The following is a 24,336-nucleotide window of genomic DNA, read 5'->3' on the forward strand; positions in this document are numbered from 1 at the left end:
CCTGAGATGTTTGGGCTTGATTTTGGCCTGGTCAAGTTCTGACATCTCTATGCAATCATCATTTTCTTTTCCTTTTGGAATCTTGTTGGGCACTCCGTTGCTCCAGAATAGATAAGCTAGGGCTCAGGGATGTGTTTTTGTTTGGATTTGATTTTGTTTGTTGTGAAATGTGTTTTTTGAGAAATGTTTTATATTGTTCACTATTTCTCTTGTTCACTCTCCAACACAAATATGAAGAAAGTGTTTGTTTTAATTTTTTGCTTTATCTTGGTATTTTATCTCAAGTATGCCGTATATTGCTGTATATCCACTACCTGCTTCAAGTTATTTTAGCTGTGCAAAAACACTACAGTAATCATGAACTCACTATTTTGTAGCATTTATACACTTTGCTTATGGCTAATGAATTGGAAGTCTTATACATTAACAGAAAATAGGATTTTGGGTAATACAGTCAGTGTTGTCATCTTATAAACTGTTCAAATTAGATATTTTTTGGTAAGCTTTATTACTGTTCTTTATCTGCAGCACAAAAAAGCATGTATAGATCAAATCAATATAGTTAGTTTCCATTATAATATTGTATTTAAATTCCTGCTGTGGTGACTAAATTCTTCATACTTTAAAATAGCTTGAATATAACTCTAAACCCTTACTTCGTTTAGAATATGTGGATATGCAAATTAGTCGCCGCCTCCATTTAATCACACCAGCTCGAACTACCTACTCCACTTTAACTCGATTAATCAAAACAGTGCATGCTACACAGTGTTAAGTGGCAAGGTTAGAATGATAATGTGTTTTATGTATTGCTCTACAGTGTTGAACACGACAGTAATTGATACAATAAGCCTTTGGCTTGACTGCGTTATCAAACAGCTAATAATGTGTTGCTAACATTGCACAAACCATGCTCCGGTGATATGATAATGATATGAAAAGCCCCACCCTCCAAGTTGACAGGATTGGTTAAATGTTTGTGATGGCAGGAAATGGGCTGTTTCAAATGAAGTTTTAAGGGGGAAAAAATGCTCTGCGATGATGTTGACTGATGAATTTGCAAATGGTTTGTCTTCAAACATTTTAAAAACCCCAGATAAGTACATGAATTTCACCACAGGGGGTCTTTCATTATCAAACCCCCAACCCATACGTTCTCCACCATTGTGGATGTGTTCATGTGTGCTCGTCTCATTAATACCAGAAGACTAATTTGTCTTTGGCCTCATAGCGCATTACTGGTTTAGTGGACTAAAGTTATTCTTGTTTCACAGCGTGTCAACGTTTTGTTTTTGAGCAAAGCCAGTTTCAGTTATGCTCTTTTTTCTCAGTCTGTGGTTTCACTCCCACATAGATTGATTCTTAGGACAGAGTTTTCTTTGGGGCATCCAACCACAAAGATATTTAAATATTTATGATTTCCTTTTGGAACCCAATATAATCATCCTTAATGCATTCAACATTTGTATAAGCCTTGAGCATACTGTCTCTATCCTGCACAATAGTGTCTGTAGGCCCAGCAATCAGGTCCTATTAAGGGTCATGAACTATGATAACTTTATTTTCCCTTCCTCTTTTGGCATAAGTAGTTGGGTTGGTAAGACCCTCTAGCAGAATGGTTCCTCTCACTAAACTCAATGACCATAGCACATTTCTACAATTTATAATAGATAATTATAGTTGGTTTGTATTGTTATGTTGTTTAATGTTGTTTCTTGTTTTGTCTCTTTAGTTTATTATTTTAATTTTGGCTCTGTGACCAAAGGTGAGGCAATTCAATTGAAGTCACACTGTCCTCTCACTCAAGCGCTCATCTAATGAAGACTGACGCCAAGCTGAAACAATGCTCTATCTGTCTTTTTCTGTTATTTTACTACTTCAAACTTAAGGTATTTCAGTTAGTTGCCATTGCCACATTTCCATATTTCATTTCAGCAATTTATTTGCAGTTAACAAAAATGATTTTTTTATAATTTTAGGTTTTGCTAACCATAACAGCACCTATCTGTATGTTTTTCGTTTGTGCAACAAAAATGATGTTCACTTTTCCATGTAAGGAAAGCATCATAAAAGTAGTCCATAAAACTTTTCATTTAATCCGACACTATAATTGATGTCTTGATTTTTTTCGTCACCTCACCCTACCTCAGTCTTATTTCTCATAAAGTTTCTTATATCTTTTATAGTGCACTTCTGGTGACGTTCATCACCTCTCCACTGCCATTATGACATTAACAAAGCATTCATTTAAAATGTTCTCATTGGTCTTGTCTTGCCACATCACCGTCTTAAAAAACAATTCTAATCTGAGTGAGCTGTTGCGTGCAAAAGAAGAGTTTGGCCTCATATGTTTCCTGCTTTTTTAAAAAAAACCTGAAAGTAGGGGATGCATCAGCCGGTTTTCCCCTCGCAGTGACCTGACAAAAAGACCAGGGGCTCTGGGACAAGTCTTCCCACACCGAAATGAAGTTAAGATGTTTCAAAAGAGTGAGGTCAGGTTCGGATCTCAGTTCACGCTGGGGCATTTGGCGCGTGAGACAAAAAGTGGAATGCGTAGTGGAGAGCTCGAATATACTGTTGGACCCCATGAACAGCTTGTAAGAGTTAGTGATGTCAGGAGAGAGAAAAACAAACACAAGGAAGGCTTCAAAGACCAGGCATATCTCTTTCATTAATTCATTTCTGATTTGTTTCCGCTTGTTTCCTTCTTGTTCTCACTCATCCTCGCCGTTCCGTGTAGTGACCTTTCGATTTGTTCCTCATTGCCTTTTCCAATTTTTTCATTTAATGCAGTCACACTATACCTCTTATTTCCTATTGAGTCTTTAAAATCTGATTGGCAGAGTTGGGCTGGCCCTTAGATGACTTTCGCCTGGCCTACATGCTTTTTGAAGATTTATGTATTGTTAAGCCAGACCTGGATTGAGGTAATGATAGAACCCTTTAGATTATGATATCCTCAAGCAAAGTTTGCATGCTTGTGAGGGAACAATGGAAATTGTATCCATACATTGCCTTTTAATAACTTAAATGACCGATTAAAGACTTTGTTCATAGTCTACGTTTCATTTTACATGTTTACAACAAATGCAATGAACACAAATTTGCCTTCTGGACTTGATTCAGGTATCTGAGGCTGAGGCCATCTGTTCATTTCTACTGAATGAGCAAGATATCTATAGCTATACTGCTGCATAGAAGAGTTTATTAAAGAACTATGTTACAGGAATATTTAGTGTTACATACGGCTTAACTGCTAGCTGTGACAGCATCTGTGGCCTGAAAATAATTTCAACGCACCGCTCAGTTTGGAAGAACAAATAAGAAAAGGTAACGATCTATGAGGCGAATACACAGCATAGCAGTATTAAACTAACACACTCTCATGGAAATTGTGACAGCATCTTTTTTTTTTTTTTTTTTTTCAACGATCTGTGACAAATCAGATGAATTTGTATTTTTTTTTTTTTTTTTTTTTTTTGGTTAATATGTGACTAATTGTTATGTTTTTGGATTGTTTTATTACAATCTTCTTAGTGCTTACGCCCCACCTTTTCCGATGCCGATATTAACTCGAAAAAGAGGCATTCTTTATAAGCCGTGATACTTTTGATTTTGCAAAATTAAACTGGATATTAGCCAATCCCATTTCCTATCAAACTACACTTTACACAACATTCATAGCAAAATATCTGCCTGTTCTATGTATGTGGGCTGTATAAACAAATTTTCTAGAAGGGATTAGTTGTTAAAAAAAGTCTTAGATTACAGTCTCAATGACTAAACATTTGCACATCAAAAGTATCCTGCATACCAGTGTTTAATGATCAAAAGAACACTGGCATTAGAGGAATATTTGCAGAAGTCCTGTCATAAACACTTTGTAAGCTGCTACAGCGAATGGTTCCTCTCACCTTTTTCAGCCATCTGTACTGTCAAACAAAAGAGAGACAAGAAACCATTGCCATGTGTACATGTTGCATGTCACCATTGTATCATTACTCATGTCATCATTAGAATTATAATAACCATAAACAGGGGATCTCAATTACATTTCCTGTCCTCTCAAAAAATGATCTAATGAATATAAGGACGCCAAATAATATGCTAGTCTGTATTTTTTGTATTTTATTTGTCAAGCAATAGGTATTGCCATTGCCATCACCTACTTATATTTAACTATTATTAGTTAACAACATTTTTGTTATAGGTCTTGAAAGCTGCACTATTATGTTTTTCGTTTCTGCAATCTGTTCCATGTAAGAAAAAAAAAGCGCTTTTCATTTGTTCACACTAATTGATGTCTTATTTACACCTCACCCTCCTAATGTCTTATTTCTCATCTGACGCACCCTACTGTAGTAACTGTAACTGGTATTTTCACCTCTCACAGACACATCACAACGGAGCCCGTATATCTGTTCTCCTCTTCTCTTTGTACATCACCGAATCAAAAAACATTTTCATGCTCTGAGGCGAACGTAAAAGTTAGCCTACTGTTTACCGGAAGATTACGGAATCAATTCGAAGTTGAATGGTTAACATTAGTTTCATGACACACCGCAGTGTCAATTTTGAAAAGACACCACTTACTGGGAAACAGTCTTGTAATAGCAAGCAAGTTAAGGCCCTGCAAAAAAGGAAGTCATGTTAGGGTTAGAATAACGTAACACGTTGTTGTTTTTGGCGAGGCACGCTGTTACATGGAACTTGCACCGTTACGCGTCGTGACATTCTGTGGGGAAACACTGCTTGTAAGATATATTTAGAATAAGTAAACGCTAAGCTTATTATAGTTTGACCTCTTATTAACGTTCGCGCTCTTCTTCACTGATAAACATGGTATTAGCTTTGTAGTGACCTCTTTCGAATATAGCTCATTGCATTAGCGGCCTGTAAGTTATGTTACAGAATATTTGAGTCTGATAAAATTGATTGGGACCGTTAGCTTAGAACTACCACACTGTTTTTATATACAGTGTATGAACTGTTTAAGCTACAATGGATTTCACATGACGAACGATTAGACTCACAGTCAAAAGAGCATCTCCGTGGCTCGGCTGATACATAGCTTTTCTGTCTCCATAGTGGATTTCTAATTAAATATGTTGTTAAAACTGGGGAGTTGCAGAACTCCCTCTGGTGTGGCAAAATATGCAACCACTCATCAGCAGGGTCTGAGTGAAGCATGAGACTCTGTTTCTCATGTTTCATGAGCGGCCGTATAGCTATACGCACGCAGATGCCGATTTAAAGAACTATGCCGATTTAAATGCAATTAGCTCATATCGGCCGATAATATCGGCCGGCCGATATATCGGTCGGGCTCTAATTTAGGGGTGAACCTTCATTTTTTTTCTAAAAAAATTATGTTTCTGCATAAATTACATAATTTGAATTCCGATTAAATTTCCAACTTGTTAAATAGTGATCTTTGGGTTAAATTATGTCTAATTATGTTTTTTGTTTTAATAACAACATTTTCTGGTAAAGATAACTGATGAATTTTTTTTTTTTTGATAACTGATGAATAAAATTTTTTTTGAGAACTGATAAACAGTAACAACATTTTCTGGTAAAGATAACTGATGAATAAAATTTTTTTTTTCGGTTTAAAACTTTTTAGTAATAATTTTTAACAAAATTATGCATTATTTTTATCTTTGAAATTTAAATATGAATTTATAAAATATAAATAACAATATTATTTATATTTGTAATTTTTTTTTGATTTTTGAAAATATAGATGGGAATCTAATATATATCTAAAATAAACTAAAACTTTGAATACCAAAACTCTTTTTACTTAATATGAAGTTTCTAAAATTAGGTGAATCAAAAATAAAACTTTTTTGATTTAATGATTTTTTTTTTTTTGGTGTTTTTATTTTTGGTGAATCAAATTTTGAATCCCAAATTATTACTTTAATGAAGTTTTTCTTTTTAACAATACATAATGAGACTATAAATCAATAAAATTGAAGATTAAAAAATGGAATTTTTGTTTTGAATTTTCTCATTCAAAGGGCTTTAATGGTTTTTGCATTAATGCACAGATGAGAAAGTGTAAACACCTTTTAGAAATAGTTATTTTAATCCCAAATCTTATTATTTGGTAATGAAAGTTTTTCTTTAAGGTGAATCAAATTCATACAGCCCAACCAGTGTAGTGTGATTTCTCAATGTAGTTAGAATGAATCAGTTATTTTACAGTGAATCCCTTTTCTACTGTCGACGGTGAGACTTAAATCAGTATAGTTTTAAGGAATGGTTTTAATCAGGGATTATTTTGTGGTGTGTAGTTTTCCGATCTTCACTCTTTTTTCTGAGACTCTAGACATGCCAAGATGAAACGTACCATTTGTGGATGTCGGGACCGTGTAGCATACCACAAATTTCATCACGGTGGTGCGTATAGGTTTTTGGAGTTGTTTTCACAGCCGACTGGAGGCCGATATTTTTGTCAGTGTGTGTTCGTTATCCTCCCTGATGAGCACCGTTGGATGTGTTTGTAGAATGTACATGTGTACGTGACAGGGCAGGGTTGCAAGGTCAGCGGTGGGTTGGCTGGTAGACAGGTGACAGCTGCTCCCACAGCTCAGACTGCAGTGAAGTGGAGACAGCACAGACTGTGTGTTATTCTGCCCCAAACACAACAAACATGCACAGGGCAACCATAAACATAAAGCATAAATAACCGGCCAAACTCTTGCATATGAAATGCCAGTTGACCCTGGTTTTTCAATGATAAAGTAATAAAATATATTAGTTTAATGCTTGAAATCATGATCATTAGGATGTACACATTCATGCAACTCGATTACTGCTGTCATTGAAGCAAAAAGGGGACCAAGAGAAAAAAATGTTGTTGCTTTGCATCCTGAGAACTCGAAATCCCTTTTCGCTCACCTGGGTTTTGATGTGGCAGTCTGACATCAAACGTCACACCACATCTGAAGTTTGCCTGGTCTTAAGTTTTGTTGATAGTTTTAAGCTTATAACTAGTCATTATAACTCTAGGGGAAAAACAGAGGGTTCCTTACTGAACAGCCTCTGTTTTGGCTGAAAATCACTTCACATACATTTTTTATAATGTAAAAAAGGGGTTGACATTTAAATAGCTAGAAATCTTGTAGCATGGACAATGTTTTTTTTTTTTTTTTTGTATTATTGTATATATTTCCTCTTCATTAACGTTTGTCAATGGGTATCTTCATTTGTTCTGGTTGTAAGTGCAGTGGTTCTCAAACTTTTCCAAAACAATATTCAAACCTCTATTATTATTATTTATTTTTTTATTTTATTTTATTTATTATTATTTTTTTTTTTTTTTTTTTTTACAGAAAATGTAAGTTATATTAAATGAATTAACCAAAATTCATTTTGGTACTCCAGAAGTTCAAGAACTGTATGTACTTAAAAAAAAAACAATATTTATTGGGATTAAATGTTTCTGAATTTAATTAGCAATTTAATTTAGATTAGACATCCTGCATCTCTAGCACCTCCTGCGCCATCCTTCTGAGTAGTTTATTTAGAGTTTTAATATCATTATTATTGTTTATATTTTTAGCGATGGTGCTTTAAATCCACTGTTTCCAACAGTGCATTTCAAGAAAGTTACTGTGATAGTTTTGTGCAATAAAAGTCTGTTTATTTGTTGAATATCTGTTTGTCAGTGGTCTGTGTGATCTTGCATTGAGCCTGTGCTATTTTTGAAATGTTGGTGTTTATACACAAGCAAACGTTTTTGGTCCGTTTCGTCTCGCCTTGCTGTTTTTTTCAGCGTCTTACGTCATGAGCATTGCATTTCTAAGACTGACACATTGAAAATTTATAAACACGTTTCGAGACCCCTGCATTCTTCTCCATTGTTGCATTCAGTGTTTCTAACATAAAGGCATGTCCTGTTTAAACGGACGCAAAGAAATTCACTTGTCCCTATTTATACATATGTGTTCCTGCGGCTCAGTGGTAGAGCATTGTGTTAGCAGCGCAAAAGGTTGTGGGTTCGATTCCCAGGGGACACATGTTAGGAAAAATATGTTGGCCTGAATGCACTGTAAGTTGCTTTGGATAAAAGTGTCTGCTAAATGCATAAATGTAAATGTTTGCTAAATGCACATAGCTTCCTGAATAACTTGTTATTTTTGAATATGCATATGTTGCTATAGAATTCAAACAGATTAGGGATGAAATAATTTTTTGGGTGATCTATCCATTTAGCACAACAGTAAAAATCGAGTCTTACAGGTAAACTGGTACACCCTAAGCTCAGTTTGCTGATTGACGTAAACGTCTCTTTAACGATCTCAGTGTGAATTGAAATTGGTGATCCTCTGGTCTCAGCAAATTTGACATTCAAGCAGTCAGCCAGATTGCAGTGTAGCCTCTCTCTCTCACACACACACCCCCCCTCGCTCTGTCTTTGTGTGTGTGTGTGGTGGTATTCTTGCAATTACAGGGTGGGCAGGAGAACAGGCAGAGGGAGAGCCTGCACCCGATATAATAGCAGAGGTTTACCACTAGTATGCAGCTGCCAAGGTTTCAAAATATCAGCCACTATTTAGTGCCTCCATAGACCCACTTTTTATGATATGGTCTCGTATACCCAGCCTATGTATTTTAAATAGTATGGGTTTTACCTTGTGACTGTTTTGATGGTAGGAATACTTCTTAGCACAGTCATTTGTAAAAACAGCATTAAATGCGCTAACTTCTTTTTAAAGAGAGGAAAGCTTAGTGTCTCCATTAACAGTTTTTCCATCTGAAATGCAGCAATTTGTGGGCTTTAATAATGACTGAGGAGATTTTATTTTCACTGCCCCGTGTTTCTCTCAGAATATGTTTTGCACAGCTCCCATTCTGTAGCCTATAATTTTTCTGTTTTCCAGTGATCTTGACGGAAATGTGTTCTTTTGTTTTGTTTTCAGAACACCGTGATTTCTTGCATGAGGCTAAGCTGCAGTGTGTTGTTGTTTACCAACCAAGATTGACTGGATAGCCCAAAAATGAAAATTTGGTCATCATTTACTCATCATCTTGTTGTTCCGAACCTGTATGACTTTCTTCTGTGGACCACCAACGATCCAGTGTTGTTTTGGACCTCACTGGCTTTCACTTTATGAACAAAATATTCTTGAAAATGTCAACTTTTGTGATGTTTTCCGATCTTTCCACAAGCCAGTTTTGCTTTGTATCCATGCAGTGATACTAGGAAAGCACATGGAATGGAATCTGCAAAATACTGTTTACATGAAACAAACAAGAAGTATGTCAGTAATACAGCATCAAAAGTTCAACCACTAAGGAAAGCAGTCTCACAAAAACTGAATATCAACTTTTTCCACTGACAAATTTATGTAAATTAGGCTTTTATGAAAATTTTTCATAACAAAAACAGGTACTTTTTTATTGCATTAATGTATACTCCCATTGAAAAGTTTAGGACTCTTTTTAAGGAATAAGTACTTTTATTCAGTAAGGATGCATTAAAATAAACGTTTGAGCAGTAGTGTATATATAGATTTTTTTTAATTTTTTTAAGAAGCATGTATAGGTATTTAATTAGACAAAAAATGTGTAATGCAGTATGAATCATCAATATCTTTTGCCCTGTTTTCCCAGAAGAAAATGAAAAAGTGTATTTTGGTATGTTTTATCAGGAGAAATATGAATTTTTGAATTTTTTAGATTTTTAGTAGTATATTGATATTTTTATAGTTTTAAAGCTAACTAAATTATTGTAATTTTAACTGCCAGCTCACCAGAATATCATGTTTACATGAATCAGCAAATAACTCCAGTGTGTTCAAATAAACATGCAAAGGGCACAGGCGCAGATTAAAGAGACCTATTAAACAGTAAAAACCTCCCAAACTGGCTGTTGGTGTTTTTCATCTTGTTCCAGCTGCTTTTATTAGGAAAGGTGCTCTAACGGTTAATGGAGAGGACAGTCGGAGCATCCCGCAGTGTGATGCGGGGGTCTGTATGGGGCTCATTATGGATGTGAAGCACGGGCTGTGTGGCACAGCACTCACAGCCTGCTGCAGTAGAGAAGGAAGGCCTCCCGCATGGGGCGTAATTAAGGCTGGGGAAAACACAAGCCCTCATTATCTGCTGTACGAGATCTCCCACTACTGTACTTCAGTTATGACCTTTCAAGGGTTCACCTGATGGAAGTGATGTCAGCACGATTAGACAGATGTAACTGGTTAAGAGCATATAGCGTTTTAAACTGATTCACAGAGGTTTTCTGTGAGATGTTCCTACAGTATTTGAACAACAATTAGTCAAAAATGTTTTATAATTCACTTTTTCACAACATTTGATGTATCGACTTTCAACAGATTCTGTTGACAGTGGCAACAATTTATAGATAATTAGCATTTCCCTCAGGTATATCATAAAATATTTGATGCACAAAACCAAAAAACAAATACACAAAACATTCTTTATCATGGAAAAAATTATGGTTCTATGAAAAACCTTTTCGTTCACTGAACCTTTCCATTCCGCAAAAGGTTCTTTATAGTGGAAAATGGTTCTTTTAAGAGCTCTTCACTGAAAGGAGAAACCAAAAATAGTTCTTCTGTTGCATTGCTCCAACCCCCCTTTTTTAAAGTGTTGAATGAAAATTTTGGCTACTGTTAATCTATTTCCTATATCATTCTTCCTGATGATCTGTATCTCTCCAGGTGTGTGGGCCAACAAGGTTGTGGTTCCTGAGCAGGTGACTGCAGTGCTGGGGAAAAACGTTACTTTGACCTGCAGGGTGGAGGTCAGCACAAACCTCAGCCTGACCCAGAGTTCCTGGGAACGCCGTCTGCCCTCCGGCACCGTAACTTTGGCTGTCTTCAACCCCCAATACGGGACCTCCATAGCTGACGAGTACAGCAAACGTTTGCACTTCATCAAGCCCTCAGTACGTGATGTATCCATTGTCCTGCAGGGCGTGGGGTTTGCAGACATTGGGACCTACACTTGTAAAGTTGTCACGTTCCAACTTGGAAACATGCAAGCATCCACAACTGTAGACATTATGGGTGAGTATATCTTTGTGGACAGTTTGTAGACTATGTAATTCTATAGGTGTGAATTCCTTGAGGCGAATAATTTTATGAAATATTAAAATTAGTGCTGTCAAACGATTAATCGTGATTGTGATTATACAAATCAAAAGCATTTTTTTTTGTTTAATTTATTTTATGTGTGTGTGTTTTGTGTGTTTATTTTGTATATAAATACACACACACACAGTATATATTTTGAAAATATTTACATGTATATATTTATATTCATACAATTTATATTATATATAAATATATTTAACATATAAACAGAACATGTTTTTCTGAAATATATACATGCATATGTGTGTTTTTATATATACATAATAAATATCCACAGTACACACACATATTATGTAAACAAAAACTTTTATTTTGGATGTGATTAATCATTTGACAGCACTAATTAGAATCCTGCTGAACTCTATAATTGCTGGGTCATAAAGTTTTATATATTCATTCATTCAGTCATTCATTCATTTTGTCATTCATTCATGCATGCATTTATTTTTTCCCAGGTTTGTATAATTTCAAAGCACCAAAAAGTGTTGACAATAACAAAACATTGATAAACACATCTGTTTATTTATTTACGCATTTATTTATACAAGGCACTTTAAAGTGATTAACTGACATTCCAAAAATTCTCTATTGAAAACAAGACTGGAATTATAGGGAAGTGATTTAGAAACTTCTGTTGAAATGGCTTATTTTTGTAGATTGTAATTATAGAAAGGGCTGGAAACACCCTTCACAGAGCCCCTTTTCTCCTCGAGTGAAATGAAGCATTGCCAAACACTACAGAGATGACAAAAATATGTGTCACACACTGGCGTGATAGCACTTAGCACATTCCTTCTATTTTGATTTGTGGGGTGCCTGCGTTCCTGGAAAAAATAACATTAAAAAAAAGAAGCTAATCTTTTCCCTATCATAAGTGGTAAAACTTCTGAATTTTATCGATCCAGTCTGAAATGGCATTACTGATTCAGACGTTAAAGCAAAGCCCTATTAGTCATTGGCATTTTCACAGAAAAGGAAGAAATTCACCCAAACCTCTAAAACTGTAAATTCACTGGCCAATAAGCTGCTTTGCGTTTGTGTGTTTTTTGCACACAAGCTTGAAGCCGCCATCCCTATTCCTGTGAATTTAACAATGATGAATCATCGGAATGAATTCTCAATGACCGTGTGAATTTTTACAATAAAACACATCAAATGTGGCACGCAAGCTAAGCGGTATAATTTGTACCCACAATTCATTCTTTTCCTTTTTTAACATAATTACTTTGCTTTCACTTGGAGTCCATTATAATGACACAATTGCTTGGGGAACTTTGGTTGTGGCGACAACCCTGGTCTGCAACCCAGAGCAGGAATGTTTTGAGTCTGCATTTGTGTGGAGGCGACAGTGACCCGGCCCTAATTCCTGCCCCGTCTAATGATAAATCAATGCCCGGACCTTCTTTTGGGCCTTTGGTAACCCACAACCTGCACGTCAGATCGGCTGGTTCTCCGCTTCTATCAGGAGGGTTGGGTGTGAATGAATTGCCAAGATGCCCCTGCAAGCTCTGAGTCAGCAGAGCTCCAGCGTGATGCAGATGGCATTTAGCATTCGGATGTCAGCGCTCTGTGATACACTGTGGGTCCCCACCATTCAGGTGCCGCAGGGCTATATTTGGCATTAGGGGTCCCTGGGGTTATTTTGATTTCTCGTATACAGGAGCGGCCTGTAAACAGAGTGGAACAGGTGTCTGGAGCAGACGGCCTTGCGTGTAAGATTAAGTTGACGTTCCTGGCCCACATGGCCGAACTGTTTCTTAAGAGCGCAGCTGTTGCAATCCTCTAGAGAGAGTGATGGAGAAAGGAAAGAGGGAAAAGGACAAATTAAAGTAGTATTGATACGATTTCATTAATAGAGGATATTATGGCTGCATTCACAATTCACAGTTGCCCAAATCTCAATTCTGAGCATTGCCAGTTTCATGCAATACACTACTAGATTTTTATACTAGGTTTTTATAATATATATATATATATATATATATATATATATATATATATATATATATATATATATATATACAGTACAGGTCAAAAGTTTGGAAACATTACTATTTTTAATGTTTTGAAAGAAGTCTCTTGTGCTCATAGCCTGCATTTATTTTGATCAAAAATACAGAAAAAACAGTATATGACATATTATTAACAAACTTTAAAATAATAGTTTTCTATAAATATACTTTAAAAAAACAATTTATTCCTGTGATGCAAAGCTGAATTTTTCAGCATCATTACTCCAGCCTTCATTGTCACATAACATCCAGGTCTATCACATATCCATTTAGAAATCATTCAATATCTGATTTATTATGAGTGTTGGAAACAGTTCTGCTGTCTACTATATTTGATGAATAAAAGGTTAAAACGAATATTAAAAAAAAAAAAAAGAAAAATCTAATAATATATATTCTAATAATATATTTGTCTTACTATCACTTTTTTAATCAAGTTAACACATTCTTGCTGAATAAAAGTATTGATTTTATTTAAAAAAAAAAGAAAAGAAAAAAAAATTACTGACCCCAAATTACAAGACCAGTGTGTATATTGTTATTACAAAATATTTTATTTTAAAAACTAGCTTCTTTTTTTTTTTTTCCTCCTTATTTATTCATCAAAGTATCCTAAAAAGTATCACATGTCTGATCTCAACATATGAAAGCAGAAACTGTTTCCAACTTTGATAATGAATCATCATATGTAGAATGATTTCTGAAGGATTCTGTGAAAATGGATCCTAAAAATTCAGCTTTGCATCACAGAAATAATGATAATTTAAAGTATAATAATTTAAAAACAATTATTTTAAAATGTATTAATAATAAATTTTTTTCTGTAATCAAATTAAGCCAGCTTGATGAGCAGAAGAAACTCTTTCGAAAACATTAAAAATATAAATGTTTCCAAACTTTTGACCTGTGACTGTCATATCATATTATATATATATATATATAGATATAGTAATGATGCTATATATAATATATATATCAGCTGTATAATATATATATATATCACTGTATATATATATATTATATGTATAATATATATAATATATGTATATATATAATATATGTATATACTTTATAATTATATATATATATATATATATATATATATATATATAGTTTTATTCAGTAAGGATGCATTAAGTTGATCAAAAGTGACATTAAAGACATTTGTAATGTTACAAAAGATTTCTAATTCAAATAAAAGAGGTTCTGTAAAACTTTCTATTTTTATAAAAATGATTAATTGTGAATATTTTTTGGAGTATAATATAAATATTTTGTATTAAAACTATTCTAAATATTGATTTTTCTTGTTAGATTGATTTTATTTTGAGAGACTGGAGTAATGATGCTAAATTCAGCTTTTGCCATCACTGTATATTACATTTTGGGTTACTTTAAATTATAATAAATTTCACAGTTGTTTTTGGCACATTAATAATGTTTTTACTGTATGTATATTTAAAACCATTTACAGACAGTAGCGAATGTGACAGAATCAGCAGGGACCTATGCTTTGTTATTAATGGGTTGTTTTTTAATTAATTTGTTGTTTTATATGTTTAATGTATTTGTGGATTTATGTACCACTTTTATGTATTAAAGGTTGTTTTCATATTTATAATGTATTTTGGATATAGTTTGAAATCTGAATTTGGATTGTAGATTGAAATCGGACACTGGCTTGTAGTGTGTATTAGCTAATGTTATTTCAGAAGTAAAAACAATAGCTGAAATTGAATCAGTTGTTTTAATTCAAGCAGTGTGGGGTTTTGTTGCTCAGGGCAGATTGATTCGGCTTTAATACACAATGTGTCTTTCCTTTTGTTCTCTATAAATCCATGCGGACTCTCTCAATAATATTAAGACACTAATATGCCACTTTTCTGTAGAGACAGAAGCCACTCAGATGCACTCAGGGATGTTGTTGTACTCCTACCTCAGCACTCAGTAATTTCAGATCATCCATTTTTAATGTGAATTTATAGGGTTGGTGTAATAAATCAATTCTGAGTGTACTAAGGCCAGTTTCCACCCTTTACATGGTTTCTTTTTTCCCTTCCTTCCTTATTTATTCATCTTGTTATATATCATCCTGTAGGGTCAATATCAATAACTCATTTTGTACTGTTTTTTTCTAACCCTTCCATATTTATTTCTTGTTTTCTCGAGGCATGCGTATTTTGAGTAATCTTATAGTCAAGTATCGTAATATACTTTATTTTTATTTTCCTTTAAATGTATCTTTTTTCTTTTTAAAGTATATGAAAGTGGTAATATACAGTAAAAGTAGTAATTTTGTGAAATAATATTATAATTAAAATTAACTGCTTTGTATTTGAATATGTAAATTGTTATATATATTCTAACATCTACATTTTCAGCATCATTACTCCAGTCTTCAGTGGATTTTTATAAATGTTACATTTTATTTTTTTTTTTTTTTTATGTTTTTATATTTTTTTAAATGTTGTTGTGATTTTTGATGCTTTTTGTTTTTGTGGTGATCATGATACATTTTTCTTTACTCTCACTTTTGATCAATTTAATGTGTCCTTGCTGAATAAAAGTATTCATTTCTTTAAAAAAAAAAGCTTACTGACTCCAAAATGTTGACCGCTAGTGTGTTTTTAAAACAAATATACATTTTGTTTTATACACAAATGCCTTTAACAGATGTTCAAAAATAATATTGTTTAATAAAAACAAGATTTAAAATAACATCTTTTACCCTGTAAGCGTCTCCGAGCTTATTGTTCAATTTTGTCTCTTTCTCATTTTCTCCCTTAAGTGGAGCCAAAGGTCTATGTGTCTCCTGGTCCCTTGTCTCTGTTGGATGGAAATGGTGAAACTTTGGTGGCCAGATGTACAGCTGAAAGGGGTCGTCCAGCAGCAGAGGTCTTCTGGGAATCAGACCTGCCAGGCCAGTCATCAGTCGTCACACAGACGGAGCCTGAAGGCACTACCACCACTTTAGTAGACTACGTCTGGGCCCCCACCCGGGATGCATTTGGCCGGTCCCTCAGCTGTGTTGTACGTCACCCGGCCCTATCCCAGGATTTCCGCATTCCCTACCGGCTCAATGTGTTTTGTGAGTGTGAATTGCTTTTATCAAAAAAACGTTTCTCCTGTTTTGTATTTCAAGATCTCCTTGGGTTTCCTGTATGTTACAAGGAGTGCTGATTGCTCACTTTTCCCACTCTCAAACTCTCAAGATGTCAATTTAGGAGTAATTTTAACATCTTAATCCTCAGTGTGCTTTCCTTTGGCATCTTGAACTGTTGGCTGCTGTCTGTTTGAACGGCATTTGGCTTAATGGAGGCGCTTTATGAAATATTGATCTGAGCACAGCAAGGGCAGCATCAGGAGCGGAAATACAAGTGGGGAGTTCATACTGACAGAAGGAGGCTTTAGAACTCAATAAATCACACATTGCCTTCTAAAGTGTTTAAAAGTGAGACAACTACTTTTGAGTTTTAAATCCTCATATGTTTATTAATACTAATGGTTTTATGATGGACAAAGCTGACCATGCAAACACTACAACAATTTGATTTCTTATTGAAGTGTTGTTCAGAAGAACAAAAATCTAAAATTTAGTGATATTTATGCTTCACATAAGAACAAAACATTAATGTGAAGAAATTTCTATTTGAATATTTTTAAAATGTAATTTATTGTGATGTCAAAGCTGAATTTAAGCAGAATTTTACTCGTCTTCAATGTCACATGACCCTGAAGTTTAGTGATATTTATGCTTAAAATGCGAAAAAAAATTATAATCCATCAAAAAAATCTCAATTTTAATTGAAAGGATGTATAACTACAGTGTAATTAAAGTGTACTTAATCAAGAAAGTACTGGTTAGTATAAGGTTACTACATTGCATATATATCTACAGTTGTGCTCATAAGTTTACATACCCCTTGCAGAATGTGCAAAATGTTAATAATTGAAACAAAATAATAGGGATCATGAAAATTGCATGTTATTTTTATTCATGTCCTTAATAAGCTATTTCATATAACATATGTTTACATATACTCCACAAGACAAAAGAATAACTAAATTTATAAAATTGACCCCATTCAAAAGTTTACACACCCTTGAATGACTGTTTTTATATTTTGTGATAGTTGTTCATGAGTCCCTTGTTGGCCTGAGCAGTTCGTCTGCATATTTGAACCCTTTCCAAAAGCGACTGTATGATTTTGAGATCCATATTTTCCCACTGAGGACAACTGAAGGAGTCATACATAACTATTACAAAAGGTGGAAACATTTACTGATGCACTAGAAGGCAACACGATGCATTAAGAGCCGGGGGATGTAAACTTGTGAACAGTATGATGATGTGTAAATTTTTGTTTACACCCCCCGTCTCTTAATGCATTGTGTGGCCTTCTTGAGCATCAGTACATGTTTTCTGTATATATTGTAATATGCTATAATAGGTACATAACAAGTACATATGTTATAATAAGTACATAGTATGTACACATGTACATACTATATTTTCCTATATATAGTCTAAACATCTCTCTTAGTCTTATGCAAATTTTTTATAAAGTTTAGAATATTTTATAAAACCAAGGCGGATTTACAGAATCTTTACAATGCAGTGTTTAAAAGTGCAACTGATTTGCATTGTTCAATAAGAAAGTGGCTATTTTGATGAGAATTTGATCATGTTATTGTTATATAGACTGCTGGGGTTGAATCTCAAGGCTCTCTGTTTCACTCCTGAATCTTCTCTCCATATCACACATCAGTTTATTTTCTCAGCCACAGCTAAGCCTCAGTATCCTGAGGTTTCTGTGTAATTGAGTTAGCCAATCACATCTCCCCTTGCTGTTTCTAAGACTCACGTCCATAGCGTGAGAATGGTTTCATGCTCAATTTTAATGTCTTATAAAAATAATATGAGTTTCATTGCTTAGAAATCGTTCTTTACAGAGTACTGCATTAAGTGCATTTTCAAAGTACAGTAGAATTCATATGGATTAAAGGGATAGTTCACCCACTACCAAAAAAAATTCTGCCATAATTTACCCAACTTTTTTGTTTCAAACTTGTGTGACATAAAATTAGAACAAATTAAAATCTTTCACGCAGCTATAATTTGGGAAAAGTTGATATATACAAGTCATACTTTCTACTTTTATGGGATTTCAAATGTGCTTTTTGCCATTTTTAGAATTTGTCAGCCCCAATTTTGATTAATTTTCATTGTATAGAAAAGAACAGCATTGAAATTTCACAAAATATTAGGACTGGGTTGACAATATCAATTACTTGATTTTAATCAATATTCATTTTGAAGAATCAAGATCAATTCTTAAATCTCAAGAATCAGTCTTTGAATTGTTCATATGCTTTTTTTGTTTTTGTTTTTATGACAGCCACCATTTAAATGTTTATATCATTTTACAACAAATTGGAAAACATAATTATATAATTAAGAAGTTGATATAAACTGCCATATGTTCAATTAACAGTAAATGTTTATACAGATAAATACTTAAGGGTTGATTTATAATAACTAAAAATGAATAGCAAATGAATTTAATAAATACATTTTAACCTTTAACTTTAAAGTAATGTACTAACTAGAGGTCCCCTCTGTAGTTTACAACATTAGTTAAGATATATTGAATATATTAATTGACATGTACTGTATCTTATATATATTCAGACGAATTGAAATTAAATCAAGAGTTTGTCAAATTAAATTAAATTGTTTGAATGAAATATGTGTTAATAGCCAGCCCTGCAATATCCTCTTTTGTGTTCTGTGGAAGAAAGAAAAGGGTTTAGGTGTTGTTAAGCACTATATATTTTTATAGCAAGGCGATCATATTATTTCTTCATGCAACAGTGATTTAAATTATGTTACAGTTTCTCCAGATGTTATGGTGACGGGGCTGCAGGACGTGTGGTACGTGGGACAAAAAAATGTACAGCTGGACTGTAGAGCCAATGCCAACCCACCTGCTCTTTTTTACCTCTGGACCAGGTCTGTACCCAAAGTTTGCTTCTTTTAATCGGACATGTCAGTTCAATGGTAAACTTCAGCATCAGTGTTTTAAAAGAGAATTCAAGTTTGCTTCAGGGTGGCTTCCTGCTGCAAAACTTGTCAACAAGGTCTAAACTGATAATCGTGTCTTTTGTCACTCCTCAGACTGGACGCCCCAATGCCTGCAGGTGTGGACACATCTAATGGCAGCCTCGTGTTTACTCGCCCTTTAGAGCCGAACGACTCTGGACAATACAGGTGTGAAGTTCAGAACGAAGTTGGACAGGGCTTTAAGGATGTACGCTTCCTGGTACAAGGTGAGAAGTTTCTTGTAACCTTTCAGGTCCACAGATACTAATGATGATGTTTTCTCCATGGGAGGCTGAAATTTGAGGGCGTATCACTGGTTGATAAATTATATCCTGACATTGTCTCTGCCTTCGTGAAACAGACACCATTCATACTTACCCACACAGTCGATTACTCATGTGAGGCATTGAGGCATAAACAAAATGCCAAGTTGGTGACTCTGTGAAGCTGGATAAAAAAAATTACAAGGTTCAAACACACTGTTTTTTTTTTACCATGGAACATCATAACTGACTCATAAATGAGCAAACTCTCTGTTGTTCTCCATAGCCCTACTGAAAAAAAAACAAGAGAAACCATCACAGAAATTCTAAAGGTTTTCACTACAAATACCATTACAAACCATTAAAACCAGTAAAAATGGTTTCCTGTAGTGTGTTTTGGGACATATTCCATTAGGGTTTAGTGGCGTTAACAAGCCACCAATAGAAGGCACCCAATTACCAGTAGAGACCCACAGGCACCATCACAGTTTCCTTTAAAACCAGAACAATTCACATTATAACCAATAAAACTATTTCAAGTTCTGTGGTGTTTCTATTGTTCTGTTTTGTTTTTGTTTTTTTCATCAGGGAGTGCACTGGAGAATTGACTCAATGATACTGAGTTATCTTGTTAACTTGTTTCTGAGTTAACACACAAATATCCTGAGTAAAATAAACCTTTTATGATTTCATTGAATTACAGAGTGTGGCAGGAATGAGCCCTAAAACCCGGAAACAAGCATTTTTGGACTTTTGGTTCCATGGTTTCAAAGTCAATGGGTTTTTGGTTGAATGCCTAAAATAAGGTCTGTTGTTAACATAAGCTATTTTCACATTTTATTCTGCAACATAAAATGCATCAATAATACCCCACCCGTGATTTTTTTTTAAGCTTTTACTTGTCTTTAAAATGCACTTTTTAACAAGTGGCTAAATGGAACTACGGAGACTTTCTGGGACATTAATTTTCATCACACATAACAGTAAAACTCATCTATTAATTAGTCCACTTTTACAGCCTCATTGTGTTCATACTCACACTCTTGCAAACTATTGCAACTTAAACTTTACAACTTGTAGATTTTCTAAAGCATAATGGTGGTGGCTTTGAAGTATGAATGAAACAGCGCTACTCGGCTGAAAGTTCAGACAGCAGCGCAGCATGAGCTCACTAGAGCAAATATGTTTACTTGCTGATGAGTCTCAGTCACGCAAACTCTGAACAGCGCTGTGAGATCCAGTGTGAATGAAACAGCGCTGACAAACAGGAGAAACACTATGCACAATGTTTATTTTTTGGAACAGCCTGGAAAACCTTGACAAAACTCACAAGACGTTTTCTTGGGTTTGACATTTGTGTTGTATCATCGAGTAAGTGTGTATTTCCTGTTACTGAATATGTAAATTCCTGAATCTCTTATTGAAAATACCGTTAACAGAAGCTCTTTCTGAAAGCAGTCTGAATGTGCCAAACGCTCTGTTGTGAGGTTTCTGCAATGACGTAAATAAAGTTGGACCAAACTCTCAGCAGTTTCAATTCAAACAGCTCTTTGCCACTGTGCTTTTTACCACATATTTGGCTCTTCTTCAGGCTGCAAAATATGAGGAACCTTTATCATGTAGCTCTGTGGTTAAATCATAATCCAAATATTGTGGCAGTTTTTGGACTTCAGTGGTGCACAAACATGGATGACGGAAGCAAAGAGAAAGAGGAAATGATATACAGTAGGGAAAATCAGGACCTGGGCTTCTGTTCTTTGAAGAAGTTTAGAGTGACTTTCTTAAAATGAAAGTTGTCCCCTGTTGACGTCCCATAATTGATACACCAAATAGTTATTTTATACCATCCAAAAGTGCAATATTTTTAATATCCTTTTTCTTTTTAATGTCCCCTGAAAAAATTGATGTACCAGTCTTGAAGACTGTCTTCACAGGCTTCCAAATTCAAATAACTGTGCACCTTTGGTGCCTGAACCTGCTGTTACATCAGCAAGATTTAGTTTTTCCTCTTAGTCATTGCAAGTTCTGTCCTTTTATCTTGAGTAATAATCTTTAAATAATTTTATTACAGAATTATTGGTGCAATATCCATCAATTTTTTTTTTTTTTTTTTAAATCAGATATTGGACATTGTTCATGTTCTCTATTTTTACATATATTCACATATTATGTAAATTCACATAAAGCAACATATAAAATACAACAAATCTCAACAGCGTTTTTTTTTTTTTTTTGTCACAAATTGTAACTACTGTACATTATTTGCCAGCTCTTTATATAAAAATTGATATATAGGTGCATATAGATCATGATTTTCTTTAAAACTGCTTTGAAACAATATTTTTTTTTTTTTTTTTTTTTTTTTTTTTTTGTGAAAAGTGCTATGTAAATAAATGTAATGTGACTTTTTATTTTGAGACAAATTAGTATACGTCAGCTTGTCAGTACTGACCAAAATTTTAATGTTAGTGTATATTATTATTTGTAGCTTTTATTATTACTATTATTTATTTATTTCATTTTTTAATTTAATTGAATTTAATTATTTATTTTTTTTTTTAAGGTATATATTTAAGACAAGAAAATAATTGCCAGTAAAAAAAAAACTTAATTCCAGAGGTTTCTTTTTTTTTTTTATATATATATATTTATATTTTAGTAACATTGAGGTACTGTTATAGTTTTATTCATATTTTGAATTAGTTTTTACATTTATATTTTCTGTTGTCATTTGAATTTTAGGTATATTACACTTTAAGAAATTTGTTGTCTATATAGTTTTCATTTTTCAGTTTTAGTTATTTTAGAACATCGACATAAACTAAATATAAATTGTTGCCTTGGTGACTAACTAAAATAAATGTTTTAAGTGTTTTTATATTTTATTTCATTTTGATTAAAGTTTATTTTATTTCAAGTAAAAACTGTTTTAGTTTTAATTTAGTTAACTGCTCAAGTTAACGTTTTATGCTCATTTTTTAATATCATAATCAGTACCAGCCAGGATATTAAATCGGTGCATTTTCTTCACAACTTGTCTTTTACCAATATTTTAATATTTGTCTATATCTCACCCTCTCAGAGCCACCCCCAACCACTGCAGCCCCCACCACCACCAGCACCACCAAGTCCATCCTTCCTGACACCACCTTAACCATCACAGCTCCCATCAACCACCATGCCCACTTCACCGCCCCGACTCAGGCCTCTCCGCCGGACAGCGGTCTGGGCACTATCGTGGGCGGTGCTGTCGGTGGGATCCTGATCCTGGTGTTGCTGATGGCACTGGCAGGGGCTTTCTACATGCGTCAGCGCAGAACATTCAGAGGAGACTACTACACAAAACAGTACATTGGCCCATCCGACATGCAAAAAGAGTCGCAACTGGACGTTCTTCAACCCCATGAGCTTCAGGACGTTTACGGTGACGACTCGGGCAACGGAAGCCAAGACTTGAAGCCCAAACCCGAAGGAGACATTATCTATCCCGATTATCCCAATGACCACAAAGACATGGAGAGCTGGGGAGACAATCTCAGCCTTCAGAGAGAGGGAACATATTACTCCGACCACCACAACCATCATAACGTGAACCCCAGTGGGCCGCCGCTACACAACGGCTCCCCTTACCTGCTGGACGAGTGCTATGACAACGGCACAGACAGCGACTATGTGTCTCACGTGGATGGATCTGTGATTTCACGCAGGGAATGGTATGTTTGAAAGGACAGGGGAACTTTTACTGGACAACAATAATTTAAAATCAGCAAGAAAGTGTTATTTAACTCAGCAGAGTGAGATAAAGTGTATGTTATAAATGTATTTTATGTATTCTTCATGCTTGGTTTAGGATTTCATCCTCACGTTTTACACATGGCAAACGGCTGTAATTTACTGCAGATATGTTCTGGATGGTTTTCGTTCGGTGGACTGCTGTGACTTCAGGATGTAAAGGGAGAGGTTTACATGGTTTATGATCATAGGGTGGATTTACACAATGAAAACAAGTCTGCTAAAATTAAGCTACACTGTGTGTGTAACCATTCCAGTTACCACACTGCACATGACTGTTAGCTTTAAAACCAGGTGCAGCGTATTCTTGGTTCCTTCCGCTCACTTTTTTTTTTTTTATTTGTTTTATTATTATTTTTCTAGAGTGTTGGAGCAAAACATAACTTTATTTTCACATGAACTGAATTTGAAAGTCTTGAGTCTTACGTTTTGATTACAGGGATTTTTTTTTTTATTTACTTTTTTTTTTTAAATCAGTTTTTTGATCTAGTTTTTGAGAGAAAAAAAATCGACATTTATATAATATATTAATATTATATTAATTATTATTAAGTATAAATTTATTTTTTTTTTTATTTTTTGAGAATTGCGTAAATGTTAGTATGATTTGGTACTTTGGTGTTCAATTATAAATTTTTTTTTTTATTTTTTTTTTTTTATTGTTATTATTTTTAGCATAATAAAATAATAATAAACAAGAAAAAAATGGCAGTGGGGTAAGAAAAATAAACATGAATAAATATGTAAGTTTATTAATAATAAATAATATATAAATTTACTTCTTAATATGTTAATATTATATATTCTCAAGAAAATGTATATTATTTTAAATATTAATATAAGTAAAATAAGATAATTTTTTGAAAAGCAAAAATTGTGAGATTACATAAATAATATTAAAAAAATTTAGTTTTAGTGTTCAATAGAAGAAAAAAAATTATCATTGTTTTTATTAAAAACAAGTTTTAAATCAACAACAACCAGTCGAGTAAGAAAAATAAACTTAATTCAATATGTATTGTGCTAATTTTACT

The 24,336-nt window shown here is 34.0% G+C and overlaps 1 protein-coding gene across 1 annotated transcript in view; it reads left to right on the plus strand.

Moving 5' to 3' along the window:
- Positions 1-23,642, plus strand: part of nectin3a (nectin cell adhesion molecule 3a) — a 33,748-nt gene extending 10,106 nt beyond the window's left edge. Inside the window, exons 2-6 of the mRNA XM_019084128.2 lie at positions 10,698-11,045; positions 15,933-16,232; positions 19,040-19,157; positions 19,323-19,474; positions 22,593-23,642. Of these exons, the coding sequence (XP_018939673.2) occupies positions 10,698-11,045; positions 15,933-16,232; positions 19,040-19,157; positions 19,323-19,474; positions 22,593-23,233 (1,559 nt within the window). The 3' untranslated portion in view covers positions 23,234-23,642. The remainder of the gene's footprint in view (positions 1-10,697; positions 11,046-15,932; positions 16,233-19,039; positions 19,158-19,322; positions 19,475-22,592) is intronic.
- Positions 23,643-24,336: the final 694 nt, after the last annotated feature.

This window comes from Cyprinus carpio, chromosome B15 (genome assembly GCF_018340385.1).
Source record: "Cyprinus carpio isolate SPL01 chromosome B15, ASM1834038v1, whole genome shotgun sequence".
Classification (NCBI taxonomy): Eukaryota; Metazoa; Chordata; class Actinopteri; order Cypriniformes; family Cyprinidae; genus Cyprinus; species Cyprinus carpio.